At 54.9% G+C, this 19,282-nt stretch overlaps 1 protein-coding gene across 1 annotated transcript; it reads left to right on the top strand.

Moving 5' to 3' along the window:
* The first annotated feature begins 1,208 nt into the window (after positions 1-1,208).
* LOC131902116 (proline dehydrogenase 1, mitochondrial-like) lies at positions 1,209-19,132 on the top strand. The gene is made up of 14 exons (XM_059253148.1): positions 1,209-1,478; positions 5,125-5,333; positions 8,010-8,044; positions 8,546-8,695; positions 9,549-9,613; positions 9,779-9,895; positions 10,255-10,334; positions 11,056-11,137; positions 12,427-12,519; positions 12,933-13,079; positions 14,155-14,330; positions 16,402-16,500; positions 18,399-18,487; positions 18,567-19,132. Exons 1-14 carry the CDS (start codon positions 1,209-1,211, stop codon positions 18,752-18,754), a joined length of 1,800 nt encoding a protein of 599 aa, XP_059109131.1. The 3' UTR covers positions 18,755-19,132.
* Positions 19,133-19,282: the final 150 nt, after the last annotated feature.

Consider the following 19,282-nt stretch of genomic DNA (forward strand, 5'->3'; position numbering starts at 1 on the left):
GTACTCCTGACTTCCTGCCTCCCGACTTTGATGCTTCTGACGTGCTCTGCTTTTCCCCCTTAGGTTTCATTAGGTTCCAGCAGGAAAAACCTGGGTCCTGTCTTAGGAAGTTGTCTTCAGCCAAGACAAGTGGGGATTATGCTTTCCAGGGGCATCTGGCAATATCGGAGATGTTTTAGGTCATTTCAAGTGTGTGTGTGTGTGTGTGTGTGTGTGTGTGTGTGTGTGTGTGTAACTGCCATCTGAGGCCAAAGATGGTGATAAATGTTTTGCAGTGCACAGGACAATCTCCACCATAAAGAATCACGCAGCTCTAAATATCCAGTCTAAGATAGACAGGAGAGCCCAAGGCTCCAAAAAAATTTCTGCAGAGGTGTAGGAAAGGCAGGGCCAAGCCCGTAGGGGATATCCGGGGGGTCATATTGCCACCCACAACCAGACTAGGTCTCTGCAGGAGGATGGGATATCAGAGGGGAAACATGGGGTGAGTGACAGGGAAGTGTGTGCCAAGGTAGAGGCAGCTAGGATCTGTAGGTGACATCTGCTGCTGGTGGTACCGGGTGTGGAGAGGTAAGGGAGGGAGGAATCACTAGAGTTCCAAGGGTTCACAGAGGAGCCTGGGGTCCCTTGCTTACCCCGAGACAAGGAAGTGGGTCTAAAGGACAAAAAACAAACAAACAAACAAAAAACCAGGAAAGGGCAGCTCTTAAGACAGCATTTTAGGCAGGGTGCAGTGGTGGGAGAGGACCACCTTCTGGGACAGAATTCTTCAGGCCAGGCCTGAGCTGTGAGTCCCCGCTGCTTGGGAACGGAGGATTCGGGTGTGCCAGGGTGTCATGGCACTGACCAGTGGACTCTGGACCCACCCGGCCAGCCTAGGGACAGGAACATCCCAGAGCTAAATCCCAGAGCTAAACATCCCGGTTTCCCAAGGGGCGGGGTCTTGGGGGTAGAACTGGGGGTGGGCTCAGGAGGAGGAGAGTTTGCGGCCTGGGGAGGCGTGGTCAGCCACGGGAAGCACGCCAAACTAGGACGCCGGGGAAGGACTCCAGGGGAGATGGAGGGGGTTGCGGAGCCGGAAAAAGCTTCCTAAAATGGGAGCGGAGCCACTGGGTGGTGGGTGGGGCTTCCGGGAGTGGGGCGTGGCCTCAGGGGGCGTGGCTGGCCGAGCGTACTTAAGCCTCCTGGGCGCGCGTGTTGGCTCCGCCATGGCTCTGAGGCGCGTCTTCCTGCTGCGCTCGGCGGCACCACGTGTTGCCGGTCTCTCAACAGCGCCGCAGGCCGGTGAGCAGCCCGCCGCGAGCCCAGGGGCTGTGCAAGCATGGGGAGCAGCCGAGGCTGTGCGGCGGCCCGTGCCCGTCGTCGACTTCAGCAACACGCAAGAGGCGTACCGCAGTCGGAGGAGCTGGGAACTGGTGCGCAACCTGCTTGTGCTGCGCCTGTGTGCGTCGCGGGTGCTGCTGGCGCACCACGAACAGGTGCGCGGGTGGGTGGCCCGGTGGGCAGGAGCCGCGCAGGGACATCGGCGCGGCCAGCGGGTTACCGAGTTCGGAAGTGTCAGGCAGAGCCACTCAAGCATGGCCTGAGGCTGGGCAGGCAAGAAAGAGGGCCGTTTCCTGCGTGCTGCCGGACTTCGTGAAATTTCCTACTTGCAGTCACTACCAATTAGGAAGAAGGGCCGATAGTGTTTAAACTATGTACGGTGTGTAGGAATGCAGCCGTCACCGTGATAAGTCTGCTCTCCTCCATGCAGCTCCCAGGTTTGACCAGCTTGAAGGGCTTATCTAGGCTAGGACCCCAGAATTCCACCAGTGTGACCAGCCGCTCCCAAACACAGCTACTCCGAACAGTTATGGGAAATGGGACAAACTCCCAACGTTTTGTTTCTTATGTTTAAATTTATTGTAAATACAGTCGAAGAGCCTAGATTCAGAAACTTCTGATCCTTCCGCCTCCGCCTCCCAAGTGCTCTGATTACTGGCCGGAGGGTAACTCATCTCTACCCGGCGCAAACTGGAAGGCGCAAACTGGAACGCAGTGTAGAAGCTGGAGGTTCTCAGAGACTAGGAAACATGCAACTTTAAACTGCAACATGGTAACTTTGAGAAATGTGAGGGCCTTTGGGGGAAAGCAGAATACCGCTTCAGCCAGTCTTGAAAGGTTAGTGTAAGTTAGTTATCTCAAGGTGACCCGGTGATGTTTGCAAGGATACAGATCTGGAAGTGACTTCTCCAGCGAGACTGGAGGAGCTGGAGCTGCACTTAGCTGAGGCCACAGCAGGTAGGAGGTGAGTCACACCCCACAAGATGGAATTGAAGTGCTGCCGGGATCCCTTGGAACAACCGAATTGTAAGCATGGGAGCCTGGGGGTAAAACGAAGTGTGGGAGCCAGGTATGTTTGTGGAGTAGTAATGGTGGGCAGGGCCATGATGCGCGGAAATAACGCCCGGTAGGGGAGCTGGGGACACAGGAAAAGGAGCCCTACTGGGGGGAGTCAAGAGTCAAGGACTTTGTGAAGTCTCAGCAAGTAGCAGGCAGCTGGGGGGGGGGGGGGGTTTGGGGGGGTGTGGAGCAAGCTGGGCAAGAATGACTTACAATGGTTAACTACCGGGTCTCTGTGCAGAGCAGGAACTGGACCATCCCCTCAGGTAGCAATAGGTGACTGCTTTTGCTTTGGGGACAGGATGAGCAGTGGTTTGTGCTTCCCCTAGATTCACTACCAGCTCCCCAGCTGCCCAGCAGCGTCCTTGGGGGCCTGAGGGTTGGTTCTAAGGCGGGTGAGTCCTGCACCTCTATGCCAATCAGGGTACTGCGGGTGACCAGGAGGAGGGCATGCCATCTCCTCTGGCTCTCTGGAGCCTGCTCTGAGTAGTGCTGGGTAGTGCTCAGGGATGTGCTATGACTTCCTGGAGGAAGCAGCAAACCCCACCCCCACCCAGGCTCCACCTGTCTATCCTGTACCCTGGGAGCCTCTCTGGGAGATCTGTGCTGCTGTCACACTAGTGTCGAAGGAAATGGTGTTCAAAGCCAGGTCCTGCCCCGAAGATCTGCTTTCCAGATCCTAGACTGACGGCCAGACTGAGGACCGTCGACCCAGGCCTTGCAGCTGTGAGCTCTAGCTGAGGTAGTGGGCAACCAGACTTGTTCCAAACAAGGAGCCGTGGACTAAGGAACTGAGATTGGAATGCTGCCTGGGTTTGGAGCCTTGTTGGGGACCATGAAGCAGCCTATTTGTCATCAAGACAGGGTTTCTCTGTGTAGCCCTGCCTGTCTTGGAACTCGCTCTGTAGACCAGGCTGGCCTCGAACTCACAGAGATCCACCTGCCTCTGCCTCCCGAGTGCTGGGATTAAAGGCGTGTGCCGCCACACCTGGCAGGCTATCACTTTTTGACTGTGAGCCTAAGCTGAAGAGATTGGGTGTAAACTGCAGTGGTTCTCTGGGGCCAGAGGAGGGAGTTGGTTTTACTGTTGTCATTTCCTGGACATCGTTTGAGACTTTCCTTTGTGTGTATGAGCGCACGTGCATGTATGGGAGCCCAAGGACACACTTGGGTGTGCTTCCTCGGGTGCTGTCCATTTTCTTGCTTTAATGTTTAGTGTGTGTGTGTGTGTGTGTGTGTGTGTGTGTGTGTGTGTGTATCCACCATTCTCAGTGACCAGGGTGAGAAAGCATGTGATTGTCATAGGTGGCCATTCCCTCATCTACCGCCTCCCATGGAAAGTGTGTCAGGATTTTTTTTTTTAAATTAGAGATTATAACTCTTGATAAACGAACAATGCAGAAGTCATCCCAGGTCCTGAACAGAACTGCATGAGGTGCTGTCTAGCGGCGTCTCCGTGGTACCCATCATAGAGTGGCAGGGCCTGATAGGGAAGGTGTTTGACTTGTGAATGTTTAGACTAAGAGTGAGCTCCCCACATAGAAAGGGGTTCATTGTCCATGGGGCTTGGGGAACCCCAGGCGTTTCCTTTCTTGGAGCTGAGTTGGGTGGGCAGGAGTAAACACGGGCTTCTACAGTGTGTATGTGTGGGGTTGCTTCTGAGCACCTGGGGCCTGCTTGTCACCACTCCTTACTGCCAGAACTCTTCCTCGTGCTCCCCACTTCACCTTCTTGCCTTGTGGAGCACCCTCTTTCCTGACTCTAGGTTAGCAAATACCCCTCATCCCTGTCCACAATACTGTCTCTGCCTTAGCTATGTGAGGAGTGACCTTGTTGCTTCTTCCCCTTGGGCATCTCTCTTGTCTGCTTCCTTCCCCCTTTCCCCTCAGGCTTAAGGAATGCTTACAGTAATGTGAGATGGAGTGAGATGTGACAGAGAAAAAGTGGCTGGTTGCATGCAGCTATCTTAGTGGGGGCACATCTGTCAGCATAGCTGGTCAGCGCTGGATGAGACTGTGGAGTGGACTCCCATTTCATGGTGTCCTGTAGACAGACAGACCTCTCTCCAGACATTTGAATTTTGTGTGTAGCCACTGCTCAGCAGCTGTTGGAGGGCCTCACACCAAGCCCTGTTCTGGTGGGTTAGAACGAGAGAACAAATCATCCATCGTGAGAGAGATCATTCTAGAGAGTTACCTCTGTACCGCCCCCAAGACCACTAAATGTCGCAGAAATGCCAACTGCTGTCCCTCGGAGATTGGCTGGATCCACTGTTCCCCACCAAGGGGTGATCAGGCAACCCTGGTGTCCTGGGGTGCTCCATGAGCCAGCCCCCTTGGGGCAGAGTCCTTAGGGGAACAGTGTGCTCAGAGTTTCATAGAGCCAGCAGCTTGAGAAGTAGCACAGCCTCTCCCATGCTGCCCTGGATCAGGACTGCGTCAAGTGGTCTCTATAAAACACGGACAGGCCAGGCGGAGGTGGCGCACGCCTTTAATTCCAGTACTCGGGAGGCAGAGCAAGGCGGATTTCGGTGAGTTGGGGGCCAGCTGGTCTACAGCGCGAGATCCAGGACAGGCACCAAAACTACACGGAGAAACTCTGTCTCGAAAAACAAAACAAACAAACAAACAAACAACAAAACCATGCACAGTGTGGCACTGGGGTGAAATGGGAGGAGTCAGCAGTGGTCTTGCCAGGATGGCCGGACAGATGGCCAGACAGCTGCTTCCCTTTGCCTTTCAGTTGTTCCATGTTGCCAGGAAGCTTCTGGGGCAGAGGATGTTCGACAGACTAATGAAGATGACCGTCTATGGCCATTTTGTGGCTGGCGAGGACCAGGAGTCTATCAGGCCTCTGATCCAGCACAACAAAGCCTTCGGTGTTGGCTCCATACTGGACTATGGATTGGAGGAAGACCTGAGCCCTGAGGAGGCAGAGCGCAAGGAGATGGAGTAAGGCCTGTCTTTCTGGTGTTATAAGGCCCAGCTGTAACCCTGAGGTGCACCAGGCTGTGGGGGCCTCAGCTAGGTGGTGGCCAAGACTTGGAGAGCCTTTGGTCTGATTGCCAGCAGCCCTCATGGGCTGTGCCTAGCTAGAGTTCTTCTTTCTTGCAGACCAGAGTGCTGTGCTTTTGTGAGCCTGTACCAGAAGAGGGCTGAGCGATAGATCTGCAAACTGGCCCTTGGCATGTCCAGCTCATCACATAGTACTGAGGCTGTAGTTTTACATTTTGAGTGGTTGAAACTATCAGGACAAGAACTATATTTTGTGATACAAAACTAGTTAAAATTCAGATTGCCTTTGCAACTTGCAAGGGCAGAGTGGTGTAAGTGTGTGGCCTCTAAGGCTGAGACTTAGCCATTCACAGAAACATTTGGTGGTGCCCGGCTTCCTGCTCTGCTACAGTCTACAATCTCTCTTTCCAAGGATTCCCGACTCACTGACTGGACCTGCAGGTTCCAACTAGTCCTCAAATAGTTTCCTAATCTGCAGATGGCTGTGCCTGCAGGGTGTAGAGCTTTGCAGACTGGGCCTAGCCAGACACTCATGGTCAGTAGAACTGTAGCAGGAAGCAGTGTGGTGTGACAGGCAGCTTGGAGTATCCTGCTGGCACCAACTTGCCTCAGGGACTTTCCCCAGGCCATGAGTAGAAAGCACAGCTCACAGACTGCCCCCTTGGCAGCAGGACAGAGTGGCCTTATTCTGCCCCCGGGGTGGCAGCTGACTCTCTGGAGGCCTGTACCCTCCCTAACGGGCCCTTGCTTGGGTTTTGGGTCCTAGGTCTCTGGCTGCAGGGGTTCCACACGTGTGAAGCTCAGGATGGGCCTTGTCAGGCCATTGACTCTACCCTGCTCCTCCCCAGGTGGCTAGCAGGAGGGGCTGGGGAAAGGCAGTCATGTGAGGCTGCTGGCCCAGAGAACAGAATGTCCAAGCCTGGCCTCAGCCTGGGAGCCCAGCCCCGGCTTAGTGATTGGCCATTCTGAAGGCGGGGTGACCCAGCCCCTGCATCCCCTGTGAACCTCAGGATTTGGCTGCAGGCCTTTACTAAGGCTGCTGGTGAATAACTAAATGGATTCCACGGCCTCAGCCTAGATAGAGTGAGCACTGAGTGCTCTCACCCAAGCGGCCTTGTTGTGAGATTGGGTGGCAGGCCCGCCCTCCCTGCCTGTCTGTGCATGTCCATTGGCTGCTCAGCTTGTCATGGCTGCTTGTCTCCGGGAGCTTTGCTTGGGCTCCGGGACATCAGAAATAGACCTTTCCTGACCTAACAGTGCCCACCCTCCAGTGCCAACAAGTGGTGGGGATGTGGGTCCAGCTCTGCTGCTGGTGTCTGTGCCTTCAAAGTACTAACAAGAGGGTGAAATGCCACTCTGACAGTGTTCTGAGTCTGTAACAGGGAGGCTGGCAATCTCCACATGCTGCCTCCCAGCAGGGCAAAGAGCTCACAGGGCCCACTGGTTGCACCTGACCAGAAGTGAGCAGCCCTACAGACCCAGAGATGAGGCCTGTCCCTAGCGAATGGAAAAAGGCACAGAAAGCGTGGAGACCAGACCATCTAAACTCTGGGCTGTGGGGCTGTTTAACCAACCTCCCATCAGGGGTCATTGAGCAGCCAAGTCTCCTTCCTTGACAGCGATTCTGCTCGGGAATCCCTGCGCCTGCCTCCCTGCACTGATAGCCCTGGGGACTTTTGTCTGGTTGACCTACACTGCTCTTAGGGAACCCATATCCTCCAGGGACCTTGGCTGTCTGTCTCTGAGGGAAGGTGACGCATGGGGACTGTCTGCCTCCTCATTACAGACTCAGAACACTGTTACAAATGGCATTTCACCCTCTTTCTTGTTACATCTTGTCAGCATGGGGTAGATGGAGCAGTAGCTGTCTGCCTAGCTTCTGTCCCCTGGGCTGTGGCCTTGTGGGCTGAGGGGCTTGTGGGGAGCCCCAGACACCCAAGGACACGGCCTCCTCCCCCCCCCTATAGTTTCTGGCTCAAAACATCTGAATAAGGGTCCTGGGACTTGAGAGGAAGGCCCAGGACAAGACTTCTTGGCACGTTGCTTGGTGGCCCAGATTTGCTCGAGTAGTGAGGTTCCTTGATGAAGCAGTGTTCTGCCCTGTGATGTGCCTCGGCACCCTGCCCTGTGGAGGACTTGATGTCCCCGAGTGTGATGGGGACTGGGGAGGTTTCCAATGACGTGATATTAAGGTCTCATTTACATCTTCTAAGAAAATTTCTGGTCGCTATTTGGAAAATAAGCCTAAGCGTCTTAGTAGAGACTGGGGCCATAGGGTGAGAGTAGCCGGGGTGTGTGGGACTCTATCTGGAGACCATAGATGTTAGGGGTGCAGGCCAGAGCAAGGGGCATTGTTGCTGGAACGGAGGAGCCCTTGTACAGGGTGGCCCCTGTTCCTCTCCTTGCCTGGCCTCATCAGTAAGGAAGGCTCTACCCACAGGCAGCCTGGGCATCCTCTCTCTGGCCCAGGTGGTCATGCCAGGCCTGAGGAAGGGCTGGGTTAACTCAAGTTGGTCTGTTTCCTTGAGTCAGTCTTCCATCAGGTTCATGGTCTAGTCCAAGGCTCAGCTGCCTCCTGGTGACCTGACCTTTGCCTCCTCCTCTGTCCTGCAGGTCATGCACTTCTGAAGCAGAGAGAGACAGCAGGGGTGAGTTTAGGAACGGGTACTCTCCTCACGCCAGCGCACAGTCTGGTGGCCCAGGAGGCACCTGGGCTTCCGGCCTGGGCCAGCCTTTGGGCAGGAGTCAAAGCCAGAGACTGCATCCTGTGGACAGAGCTATGGTCCTGGCTCTGTACCCGACCCACCTGAGGGCTCCTAGTGAGATACAGGCTCCTGGTATTTTTAACAGTTCTAGGAAGGCTCAGTCACCTTGGCCTTCAGCAGGCCACCGTCCAAGCCTTTGCCATGGAGGCTCTACTTTCCTGGCCTGATCTGCTGCATCACGAGGTTTAGCCGGGGGACCCAAGTGGCAAAGGCATTCGGGCTGTCAGGAGGGCAGCTTCAGGCTGCTCAGCAAGGCCTGTTTGGAGCCCGTCTGGAGGGTTGCAGCGCTGGGATGTTGGCCTATGCTGGGATGGGCAGGACATTGAAGAGGAAGTTCTGAACCAGGATAGCATCTCTAAAAAGGCCATGTCTCTACCTTCCCAGGCACAAATAAGAGGGAGAAACAATATCAGGTCCACCCTGCCTTTGGAGACCGCAGAGATGGGGTCATCTGTGCCCGCACCTACTTCTATGCCAACGAAGCCAAGTGTGACAACTACATGGAGCGTTTACTGCAAACCATCGAGGCCTCAGGTGGGGTCCCCGCTTCGCTAGCTGCTCGGCAGAGCCTTGTGGAGGAGGTCAGGGCTGCAGTGAAGGGTCCTGACAGCTCCTGGGGGACCCCCTGACAAGCCCATGTTCCTGTGCACGTTCCTGCCCCTGGGCCTGCACCTGCATATGGTGTCCTGACACTGAGTTCTGGAATCCGCACCCCTCAGGTTGAGGGTCAGATCTGGGAGCTGATGACCCAGCCTCTGTGACTGCAGCTCCTCCTTGTAAGAGGATTGGGGATGGGAAGGCCAGTGAAGTCATGGGGCCATCGAGCCCTCGGGCCCCAGGGGTCCTGCTCGTGTGGTAGCGGGGGGCCCCACACCTTTAAATGCATCGCACTCCACAGGGTGTAACACTGGTAAGCAGTTACCTCACGGCAGGGTGGCCTGTGTGATCATGGCACTCTGGCGTCTTGGCATTTTGGTGAGAGGCATCCACTTGTCCTCTGACTGTTCTCCCTGGGGTTCTGTGCAGTCCCTGTTCCACTTGGCATTTCTGTGCTCCGTGGCCCATACATGGATGGCCTACAGTACTGAAGGCGTAAGGAAGAAACAGCCAAGGAGGCCGCGGGCAGTACAGATCCCTTGGGCTTCTTTGCCTGGTGTCTTCTTGCAGTTCCAAGGCTGTTTTGTTTCATCAGCCCTCTCCACCTCTGTAGCACTGTCCTTGGAGCAGCCATGGGCAAGGGCATTTGGGGGACTGGGTCTCACTATGGGTGGGAGCTGGCTACAGGGCTGGTTTTAAAGGCCAGGGAACTGCAAGGTGTACTTGGTCCCTCTGACTCAGTCATCCGTCTCCCTGGAGACACTCATGGTTCTTCCTTTGCTTCTGACAGGTGGAGCCAGTGACGGTGGTTTCTCGGCCATTAAGCTCACTGCACTGGGAAGACCGCAGTTTCTGGTAAGTGGTGGCACATTGGATCTGCAGAGGCTTTGAGACCTGGGGCTGCTAGGTGCACGGAGAGGCTCAGATTGGTAGCTGCGATCTGGGGCCACAGAGGTGGCCCCAGGACTGGATGGAGGAGCTGGGCACTTGCTGCAATGGGGCTCACACCTGCACTGGCAGCTGCAGTTCTCAGATGTGCTGACCAGGTGGAGACGGTTCTTTCATCAAGTGGCTGCAGAACAGGGACAGTCTGGGCGTGCTGCTGTAGACACGAAGCTGGAGGTGGTGGTGCTCCAGGTGAGCAGCCCTTCCCCTTCCCCTGGAACTGTGCAGTGGTCTAAGGTGGGGTCTTGGAGATGTTTGGAGGTGTAGCCGGGGCAGTAGCGGGGAAAATGGGGGAACAGTGCTGTGGTAGGAACTCTGGACGGCTCCACTGTCGACAAAGTATATGGCTATGGGAGTAGGGAGTTGGCTCAGCAGATAGCTGATGTGGGAAACGGCAAAGATGGAAAAGGTACCACAGCCACCAGGAACAGAAATGACCCTGAAATGAGTCCTGTTATCAGAGATGATGTGACACTCTCAGAGTCGTGGTGGGGATGGGTGTTAATGGACTGCGAGAGACGCCAACTGACTCTGCCTTCTCCATTCTCAAGGAAAGCATCGCAAAGATGGGCATCGCGTCCAGGGCTGAGATCAAGGGGTGGTTCACACCAGAGACGCTGGGAGTGTCTGGGTAAGAGCTGACATCCACCCCGGTACAGTCATGGTCTCAGCCGAGCCCCAGTGGCTTCTATTCCTGGTCACCTTCCAGGAAAGGATGAGCCATGGGAATGACAGTGTCAGGGGTCCTACTGACAGGAACTGATAGTGAGCTGGGAGTCCTGGGGGACAGGCAGCATGGGCACAAGACTCTTAGAAAACAACCCTGGTCCCAGAGCATCTTCCTAAGAGCCACACTGGCGGGTGAAGTCAGCACCTCATGTCCCATCCCTAGGGACAGAGGCTGGGACTAATGTCACCAGGAGTCCCAAGTCAAGTCAGAATGCTGGCTTGAGGTAGAGCTACTGGCTCTCAGGTGCCCTTGGCTAGCCCTGCCCATTGGCATCTCCAGCCCCCTGAAGTGACATCTGCATCCTGCCTAGCCTTACACTGTTGGCTCTTAAGCCTGACCTGGCTGTGGAATTCTCTGTATACTTTGTGTTTTTACTGATACTGACACATTGGAAAAATGGTCATGATTTGGTTTTAATTTTTTTTTAAATCGAGAGAAGTATTTAGTCTTTAAAATCAAACACTGGGGTGGGCTTTGTGAAGGCTGAGTTTGGAAGTAGTCATTTGAGGAATGGGCTGGTGTGTGTCAGACCCCCAAACAACCCTAGTACTTGGGAGTATAGCCAGGTGGTTGGACCCAGAATTTCTGGCTGCTTGCTCTGCTGATGTACCTCATCCCTCAGCACTGTGGACTTGCTGAACTGGAACAGCCTCATTGACAGCAGGACCCAGCTCTCCAGGCACCTGGTGGTCCCCAATGTGCAGGTATCCCCCAGTTCCATGTGTCTGCCCACCCAGGGGACTCACTGTGATTGAGGTGCCATTCTTTCTCACCCTACCACAAAGACAAACCCAGGGTCCACAGTGCTCAGTGGACCTCTACACACAAGGAGAGGATGGATGTCTTGAGAAGGTCTTCCCCAGCCCACCTAGTCTTGTGTGTTGGGTCACCACAAGTCTTTAGGGCTGAACAGGGTCCAGCTGGGTAGCTCTCATCTGGGGTCTCCTAGTCACTTGTACTCAGAGGGTGGCAGGCAGGGACAGGTCATGGAGGTACCCTGCACACGTGTGGAAGGTGGTGCTGACCGCCACCTGGGCTTTCTTCCAAACATGGTGGCTGGGTTCCCAGAGTGAGTGTCCCCTGAGATGAAGGCCAGGCAGAAGCTGCATTGACTTTTGCAACCTGGCCTTAGAAGTCACGCCAAGTTCAGCTTGGCAAAGTAAGTTGCTAGTGTGGCCTGAATTCAGGGGGAAAGTGTTGTGTGGAATACCCCTGCTCTGGGTTCTGAAGGAGGAACGGCAGTAGCAGCCAAGGGACCTGCGGTTGTTTCTTCTGTTGTGTTCCCAGCCCCTGAGACTGAGGGTCCACCCCAAACTTTGAGCCACTGTCCTGGAACCTCAGGGTGCAGCGTGTTCATGACGTCTCCGCTCCAAGGTCACCGACAGACTTTGGCACATGCTGTTTGTGCTCAGTGTGCTGCTGGGATCAGTGAACGGATGGCTTATTAGCATTGCAGGAGCATCCTGGGCTGGGGCTGCAGGAGGAGGGGCAGACCTAGAGTTTCTGGTGCATCCTGCCAGTTCTCACCAGTCCACCAATGACCTGTTTGGCTCCTTGAAAGCCACATTTTGGTCCCAGGCGGCAAGTTAGTAGTAACCCATAGCCAATGGCTCCTCCTCTCGAGACTTTTCTATCCCCATGGAGCCTTCTGGTTGACTGGGGTCAAGGTTCTCTTCCTCTGCCTTTTTTTTGCATGGTTCCCTACTGATCTCAGGATTGAAGGGAGCCATAGAAATAAACTCCTGGGGATACAGGTCTAGGCCTGGTGCGGCTTACACAGGCACAGCTTTCCTCACATAGGACAGTGAGTGGGCTGGCTCTCAGTTTGGGCCATTTTGTCATTGTATCTAACTGGTTTAAGGCAAGGTACTGAGAGGTACTCTGGTCCCCGACAGGGCAGGAGGGTGGGCAGAAGACAGCATTGCTCCAATGTGACTCGCCTCAGGTGGAGCATTGTGGCCCACAGTGGCCTGACTTCTGCTGTAACTCTCAGACAGGCCAGCTAGAGCCTCTGCTGTCACGTTTCACCGAGGAGGAGGAGCAGCAGATGAAGAGGATGCTGCAGAGGATGGACGTGCTGGCCAAGGTGTGAGCAGCTGTGTGTGTGTGTGTGTGTGTGTGTGTGTGTGTGTGTGTGTGTAGGATGGACGTGCTGGCCAAGGTGTGAGCAGCTGTCTGTGTGGTGGGGAGGATGGACGTGCTGGCCAAGGTGTGAGCAGCTGTGTGTGTGTGTGTGTGTGTGTGTGTGTGTGTGTGTGTGTGGTGGTGGGGAGGATGGATGTGCTGGCCAAGGTGTGATCAACTCCCTGTGTGTGTATGGGAGGGGGCGTAGGGGAGGATGGGGACGATGGATGTGCTGGCCAAGGTGTGAGCAGCCCTACCAGTGTGTGTGTGTGGTAGTGGTGGGGGATACAGAGCATTAGGGGCCCCAGCACCCGAGCAGAGGGAAGGCATCACCAACCTTCAACCATAGATTCTTCCTCCCTATGTGCCTCTCAGAAAGCCAGAGATTCAGGCGTGCGGCTAATGATAGATGCTGAGCAGAGCTACTTCCAGCCGGCCATCAGCCGCCTGACCCTGGAGATGCAGCGCAGGTTCAATGTGGATAAGCCGCTCATCTTCAACACATTCCAGTGCTACCTCAAGGTACAGCCATTCGCCTCCTGCCTCCTAGCTCCCTGCCTGTTTCCAGTGTCTGACTGCGGTGCTGAGACCCTCTCAGGTGGTGCGACCCACCACCTCGCAGGGATCTGCCTTTCTATGGCGCCATGCAGTATCTGATTGGCCCTGCTTTGTGCAGAGGCCAGAGCAGCAGAGGTAAAGGAATGCGCAGGCTGCTAACCCTAGACTGAGTTCAGCTGTGTAGGAAACAGGCCCTGCCCAGTGGCCACACCCAGGCTTGCAGGAGAGGTTGGGTTGGTGCCAGTTGCAAAGGAGGAAACAAGACTACCTGGGACCCTGTCCAGGACCCAGTCAAGAGTGTACGTGTGGTCTGGCAAGATGACTCAATGAAAACGTTTGCTATGCAAGCCTGCCAGCCTGAGTTTGAACCCTAGATCCATGGTGAATGGAGAGAGCCAGTTTCTAAGTTTCCCTTGATTTCCACATGTGCATGACAGTGCCCTGCAGACCACCTTCCCACAGTACTAACACAAAATGCAAACAAAAGTGCATGAGGACAGAGGACAAGGATGTTCCTGGGCTCCTTGGAAGACTCATAGCTGACTGCCATTATTAGCACAGGATCCTCTTAAGAATCTGAAAAAAATCACCAGACTCCCCTGGAAGATTGACAGGGCTGAAGTAGATCTGGGAGCCCAGAAAAACCCCAAGTCGAGCCTGGCAGCCTGAGGTTCCTAAGTTGCTGGGCACCAAGAGGACATAGTGTATGTGGGGGCAGTCCCAGACAGGTGGCAATTTGCTCCTAACTGGCCAAGGTGACTCTGAAATACACGGTAACTCCAGGCATCTGGGTTGGCACCCACAAGAGCCATCTCAGGCTACACAGAGGAGGCTTAGATGGCCCCACTGTCCATCACCTTTCCTTGGGGTTGGAGGTTGGAGGCCCAGCTTCATCCACATCTGTCTCCCAGATGCTTTGAGGGGTGCGTCCCTCAGGTAACCCCTGGCTGGCCTGGGCGCTTTAAGCTGAGTCACACACGAAGCAGGCAGTCCCAGTGCTGAGTGGGGCTCCCTGTGACTTTTGAGCTTGGCCTTGCAGGATGCCTATGACAATGTGACCATGGATATGGAACTGGCTCGCCGTGAGGGCTGGTGTTTTGGGGCCAAGCTGGTACGCGGTGCATACATGGCCCAAGAGCGTGCCAGGGCTGTGGAGATCGGCTATGAGGACCCCGTCAACCCTACATATGAGGCCACCAATGCCATGTACCACAGGTGAGAGGGCCTTCTGTGCCTTCTTGGAACGATGCAAGAGAACCTTGGCCCCGAGTGTGATGGTCCCATTCAGGCAGAGCCAGTTTCCGGAGGGCAAAGGTGCTATTTCTGCTACTGTCACCATTTTTCCAGAACATCAGATTTTTCCTCTTTTGAATATGGATAAGTAAGTACTGGCCTCTGTGCCTCCAGTTGGCTTCTGCTGACACTTGAAACAACTGATACAGCTCATGTAGCAGGGTGCTTGCCTAACATGCCTGAAGCCCTGGGTTTGAACCCCAGCACCACATAAACCAGGCCTGATTGATTGTGGACACCTTTAATCCCAGCACTTGGGAGGAGGAGGAGGCAGGAAGATCAGTAGTTCAAAGTCATGCTTGAATGAGAGAGGGGAGGGGGTAAGGAGAAAGAGATCCATCCTAGGTGCCTGGCTTGCCCCACGTGGCAGGCTCCACCTGTCAGCTTTTCAGCTCAGCATGGCAGTCAGGGGCGGTGGCACACCCGTTCTTTCTGCCGGTTCTGACTGGGGTCTCTTGTGCAGTTGTTCTGGACGTTATGAAGAATGATCTAGGCTAGCTGTGCCTTCAGTTCTGGATGGGTTTATTAAGTGTACAGCAAGCAAAAGTAAAAGGATTAACGGAGAGAAGCAGCAGATAGTGAACATTACCGAGTCATGGGCCCATAAGGTCAAGCAGACAGCTGGAGTGTCGGGGTAGCCCCACCCAGACAGACAGTCATGCCGGAGCTCCTGATGGGGAGTCCGGGACAGCCGTCTGCTCCGCAGGACCAGCTTTTTGCCTTTCCTACTGGAAACATTTTGTGAGATAAACAATGTCAACTTTTGGATTTTTGACATCTAGCTGTTAAAGATGTACCCACTGCTCGTCGCTCTCATGGTGACAGAACCAAGGGGCTAGCCTGACGTAATGGGTGTGGGTGAGTGTGGACTTCAGACAGAATACGCTGTGATCTGGAGTGTGGGGGCAACCCCACTTCTAGGGCCAGCGTCTCAAGGAACTCAAACAGCACGTGACCGCTTACCCACATAACCTATACTGCCGGTGCATGCAGTCCAGCTTCACGTGAAGCCCCTCCCCCAGGCTCTGCTTGCTTATTGCAAACCTTGGGTTCCAGCTCCTTCCTGTTCCATTTCAAGAGTCTGCTGCACATCCAGGCAGGGCCACATGCCAATGTTTACGCTGCACACGCTGCCCTCTGCCCCTTGCCTCTTAATGACTCCATCTCCTATTTCAGCACAGACGCCAGGACAGGACACCCAAGGCTATGTTCAGGCCCATGGCCTTTTCTGGGTATCGTACTGGACTCATTGACCATCCTGCCCTCCTGCTGTAAGCACGTGCAGTCATAGGGCACAGCTGGGGGATGTTCCTAGAAACTGACCTCTGGTCAGAGAGCACGTGTCTGGTGCTCAGGGATACCCACCCTACCTGAGGCCTCCACGAGTGTGCTATAGGGCCCTGCCCAGAAGCCAAGCCACAGTTCAGCCCTGGTAGGATCCTATCAGTCCTTCCTTTTCAGAGCACTACTGCTGCGGAGATGTGAACGAATGATTCCCGATAGAACACCCAGGACGGATTGGTACCATCCAAATCTAGTGTAGTTAACCGATGGAATATATGGGCGTTACATGATGGGGGCGACTCACGCAGTGGCATCAGTGAAAAGCTCACCCCAGCAGAGGGGACAGTTCAATAGAAGCTGCATCCCTGGAGCTCCCTAACCACCCTGCAGGCAGTTCCACGGAGTCTCTGCCCCAGCAGTTGCTTACCTTACCGCTTTTATGCTTTTCTACCTGTGGGAGTGGCTTGTCAATCTAACGTCTGGGATTCCTACACTGAGCAGTGAGTTCCTATGCAGACGTCCTTATCTTCTTGAACCTTAGGAACCTCCCTCCTTCCAGGCAGGAAGGTTTCACATCACCACCTAGGGAGGCCCTCCTTTCTGAGGCTCTGGCCCTGGCCACAGCTGCAACCATGGCCTGCAGAGCCACGAGGGGTTCAGGGGGTGGTTGGCCTGGAGCCAAGCTTAGGTGGGGCCGTCCCTGTCCCAGGTGCCTGAACTACGTCCTGGAGGAGCTGAAGCGCAGCCCCAGGGCAGAGGTGATGGTGGCTTCCCACAATGAAGACACAGTACGCTTCACACTCCGTAGGTGGGTTCTGCCAGCTGGACTTGGGGGCTTCTCGGTGGCTTGTGGGTGGCAGGTGGTACCGGGCTGAGGGAACACACGCGACCTGTTGAGTGTGCCGAGTGTCTGGGGGGTGGTAACGTGTGGAATGAGCGGACACAGCTGAAGCCTATAGATGCCGATAGGCACCAGGCTTGTCCGTCATTCTTGACCTTTCCCTCTACGAGGTTCCTACTCTAGTTTTTGAAATACCAATTATCAAGTTCAAAAATAAATTTTGTTAGGTGACAAAAAATGGCTAAGAGACAGATCCAGGGGTAGGTCCCAGGGCCCTGGGAAGCCTTGCCAAGTGTGGCCTTCCTGTTTACCAAGTTTCCTGTAGCATTTTAAACTGCATTGGAATTTAATGTAATCTTTTTTTCTCTTTGAATACTTATCCCAAGGAGTGCAACTTTGGTAGAGTTCTAACAAGTCAAATACAGAAATAAGTAAAGTCTTGGAGAGTCTAGTACATTTCCTGTAATTACCAGGGCCCCAATAACCCCCATTCCCCATCTCCATGTTTCTGGATTTGGATGCATAAAATCTGGTAGACCCTGTACAGTGGTCTTGCTGAGTCAGCCCAGGAATCAGGCTCAGGCTCCACGGCACAGTGGGCTAGCCTACACCCGGGCTGGGCCACCCTGTGGGGCTTCCTAAAGGAGCAATGAAGCTGAAAGGCTGGGCTGGGCAGTGGGTCGGGGAGACTCCTACCTGCCAGCTCTAACGTCATCTGGGGGCCTTGTATGCAGTCTGCTCAGGATGGTGCTTCTCACAGCCTGACATCACAAAGCCCCTCAGCTGTCCGGAGATAGCGGTGAGGGAGAGGTCAGCAGGCCTCTGCACACACTCCACGGCCACCTAAGATGTGGACAGTGGAGCCTGGTTTGGGGAGAAAGACCTGGGAGAGCAGTCCCCTGCAGAGCTCTGCCATGCTCCAGCCAGCCTGGGACAGGGTCAGGACTGAGATGATGTGAACCAACTCTGTGAGGGGAAGGGATGGAAATCCCAGACCTTGCCATGAATAGGTGCGGGGAGACCCAGGGTCCTATGTCCTGAGGTGGGGCCCTGAGTTCAGGAATGTGCTCAATGTGCTGCCTGGAGCTAGGAAGCTGGAGATGAGATGAGGTAGTTATCACCGTGCAGACATTTAAACTAGGAATATGCAGTCAGATCCTGCGGAGACAACTGCCCCACCTTCCAGTCGAGCACAAGTGACTTCCCAGGGCTTGATGTGTGAGCATGAGGACTGTGGCTTGATTCACAGAGCCCATGTAAGAAAGCCGGGTGTGGGGTAAGAACTTGTAACCTCAGCACTGGGAGCCAGACACAGGAGGAACAGTCAAAGTGGTGAGCCCTGGGATGATGAGACTGTCTCAAAAATCAATGGATGGCTCCTGAGGAACATTACCCAAGTGGTCCTCTAGTCACATGCATGTACACGCATGAACACTAAGCACACGTACATGTAATGCAATGTAATCCATAGTCATAACTGGATTTTCTAGTAGGCAAGTTAAAAATGATTTTATTTTTTGAGTCAACATGTTGATAGCATGTGATAGCCGTAGTACATCTCTGCTTTCCATTCAGACCAAACGAGAGCTGTGCACCCAGCAGGGGAGAATGAAGTGCCAGTCACTAGAGCGGGGAAGGCTCAAAGCACTACAGGGGGCACTGGAGGTGGAGAAGGGGTGTCGGAGGTGGGTGGGTGGGGTGGGATGGCTCTCCCTGTGGGAAAGACCTAGATAGGTAGAGCAGAGCCCACATCCCTGCCCCAGCCCACTGGAGACAGGCTAGAATGTCGGTGAAGAGGGGCTCAGAGCTACATCAGGGTGCCTGTGTCCTGGGGTGGGTCCTCACCAGCATGGCCCCCTTCACAGGATGGAGGAGTTAGGCCTGCATCCTGATGATGGCCAGGTGAGCTTCGGACAGCTGCTGGGGATGTGCGACCAAATTAGCTTCCCACTAGGTGAGCTGGGTTGTCCTGGGTGTGTGCAGGGGGGTGGGAGGCATCGTGAGCGTGGGCGTTCATAGCTGTGTGTGTGCAGGCCAGGCAGGATTTCCCGTGTACAAGTATGTACCCTATGGTCCCGTGATGGAGGTGCTGCCCTACCTGTCCCGCCGTGCCTTGGAGAACAGCAGCATCATGAAAGGCGCCCAGCGAGAGAGGCAGCTGCTGTGGCAGGAACTCCGCAGGCGGCTGCGCACTGGCCACCTCTTCCACCACCCGGCCTAGTCACTGCAGGAACCATGCCCACACCTCCGCCACTCAACCTGTTAGCTCTGGGGCCTCAGGCAGGGCACAGCTTTGGGTGGGCTGGGATTCCTTAGCCTAACCTACCCCAACAGGGTTCACCTTATATCCAAGTCTTTGAGGTGCTGAGGTGGGGGCTGCCCCCGGGACATCCTGCACCTCCAGGAGCAGACACTCAGGTATGGGGTTGGCCAGAGCCACTGGGAGCCGCCCCACTATTCTGAGTGGGCACTGATCACCTCCGCAGGCCACAGAGCCCCAGTCCAGAATACCTGCCAGGGTCTAACCCATCTTCCAAGACCCCGCGGTGGGTGGAGAGCAGAAGCCTGTTTAGTCAATAAATCATGCTGTAACTGAGAACATTGCCTTCCGTTAGTGACTGCACATGAAGTCAGCTCTGAGCAGCAGAGGGGCTGGCCTGGACGGAACATTTCTTACCTGTAGTTCCAGAGGCCACTCTAATCCAGACACTGGGGACACCCGACCACCTGCATTCCAGGCTGTGGATGA

Source organism: Peromyscus eremicus, unplaced genomic scaffold (assembly GCF_949786415.1).
Source record: "Peromyscus eremicus unplaced genomic scaffold, PerEre_H2_v1 PerEre#2#unplaced_2489, whole genome shotgun sequence".
In the NCBI taxonomy this organism is placed as follows: domain Eukaryota; kingdom Metazoa; phylum Chordata; class Mammalia; order Rodentia; family Cricetidae; genus Peromyscus; species Peromyscus eremicus.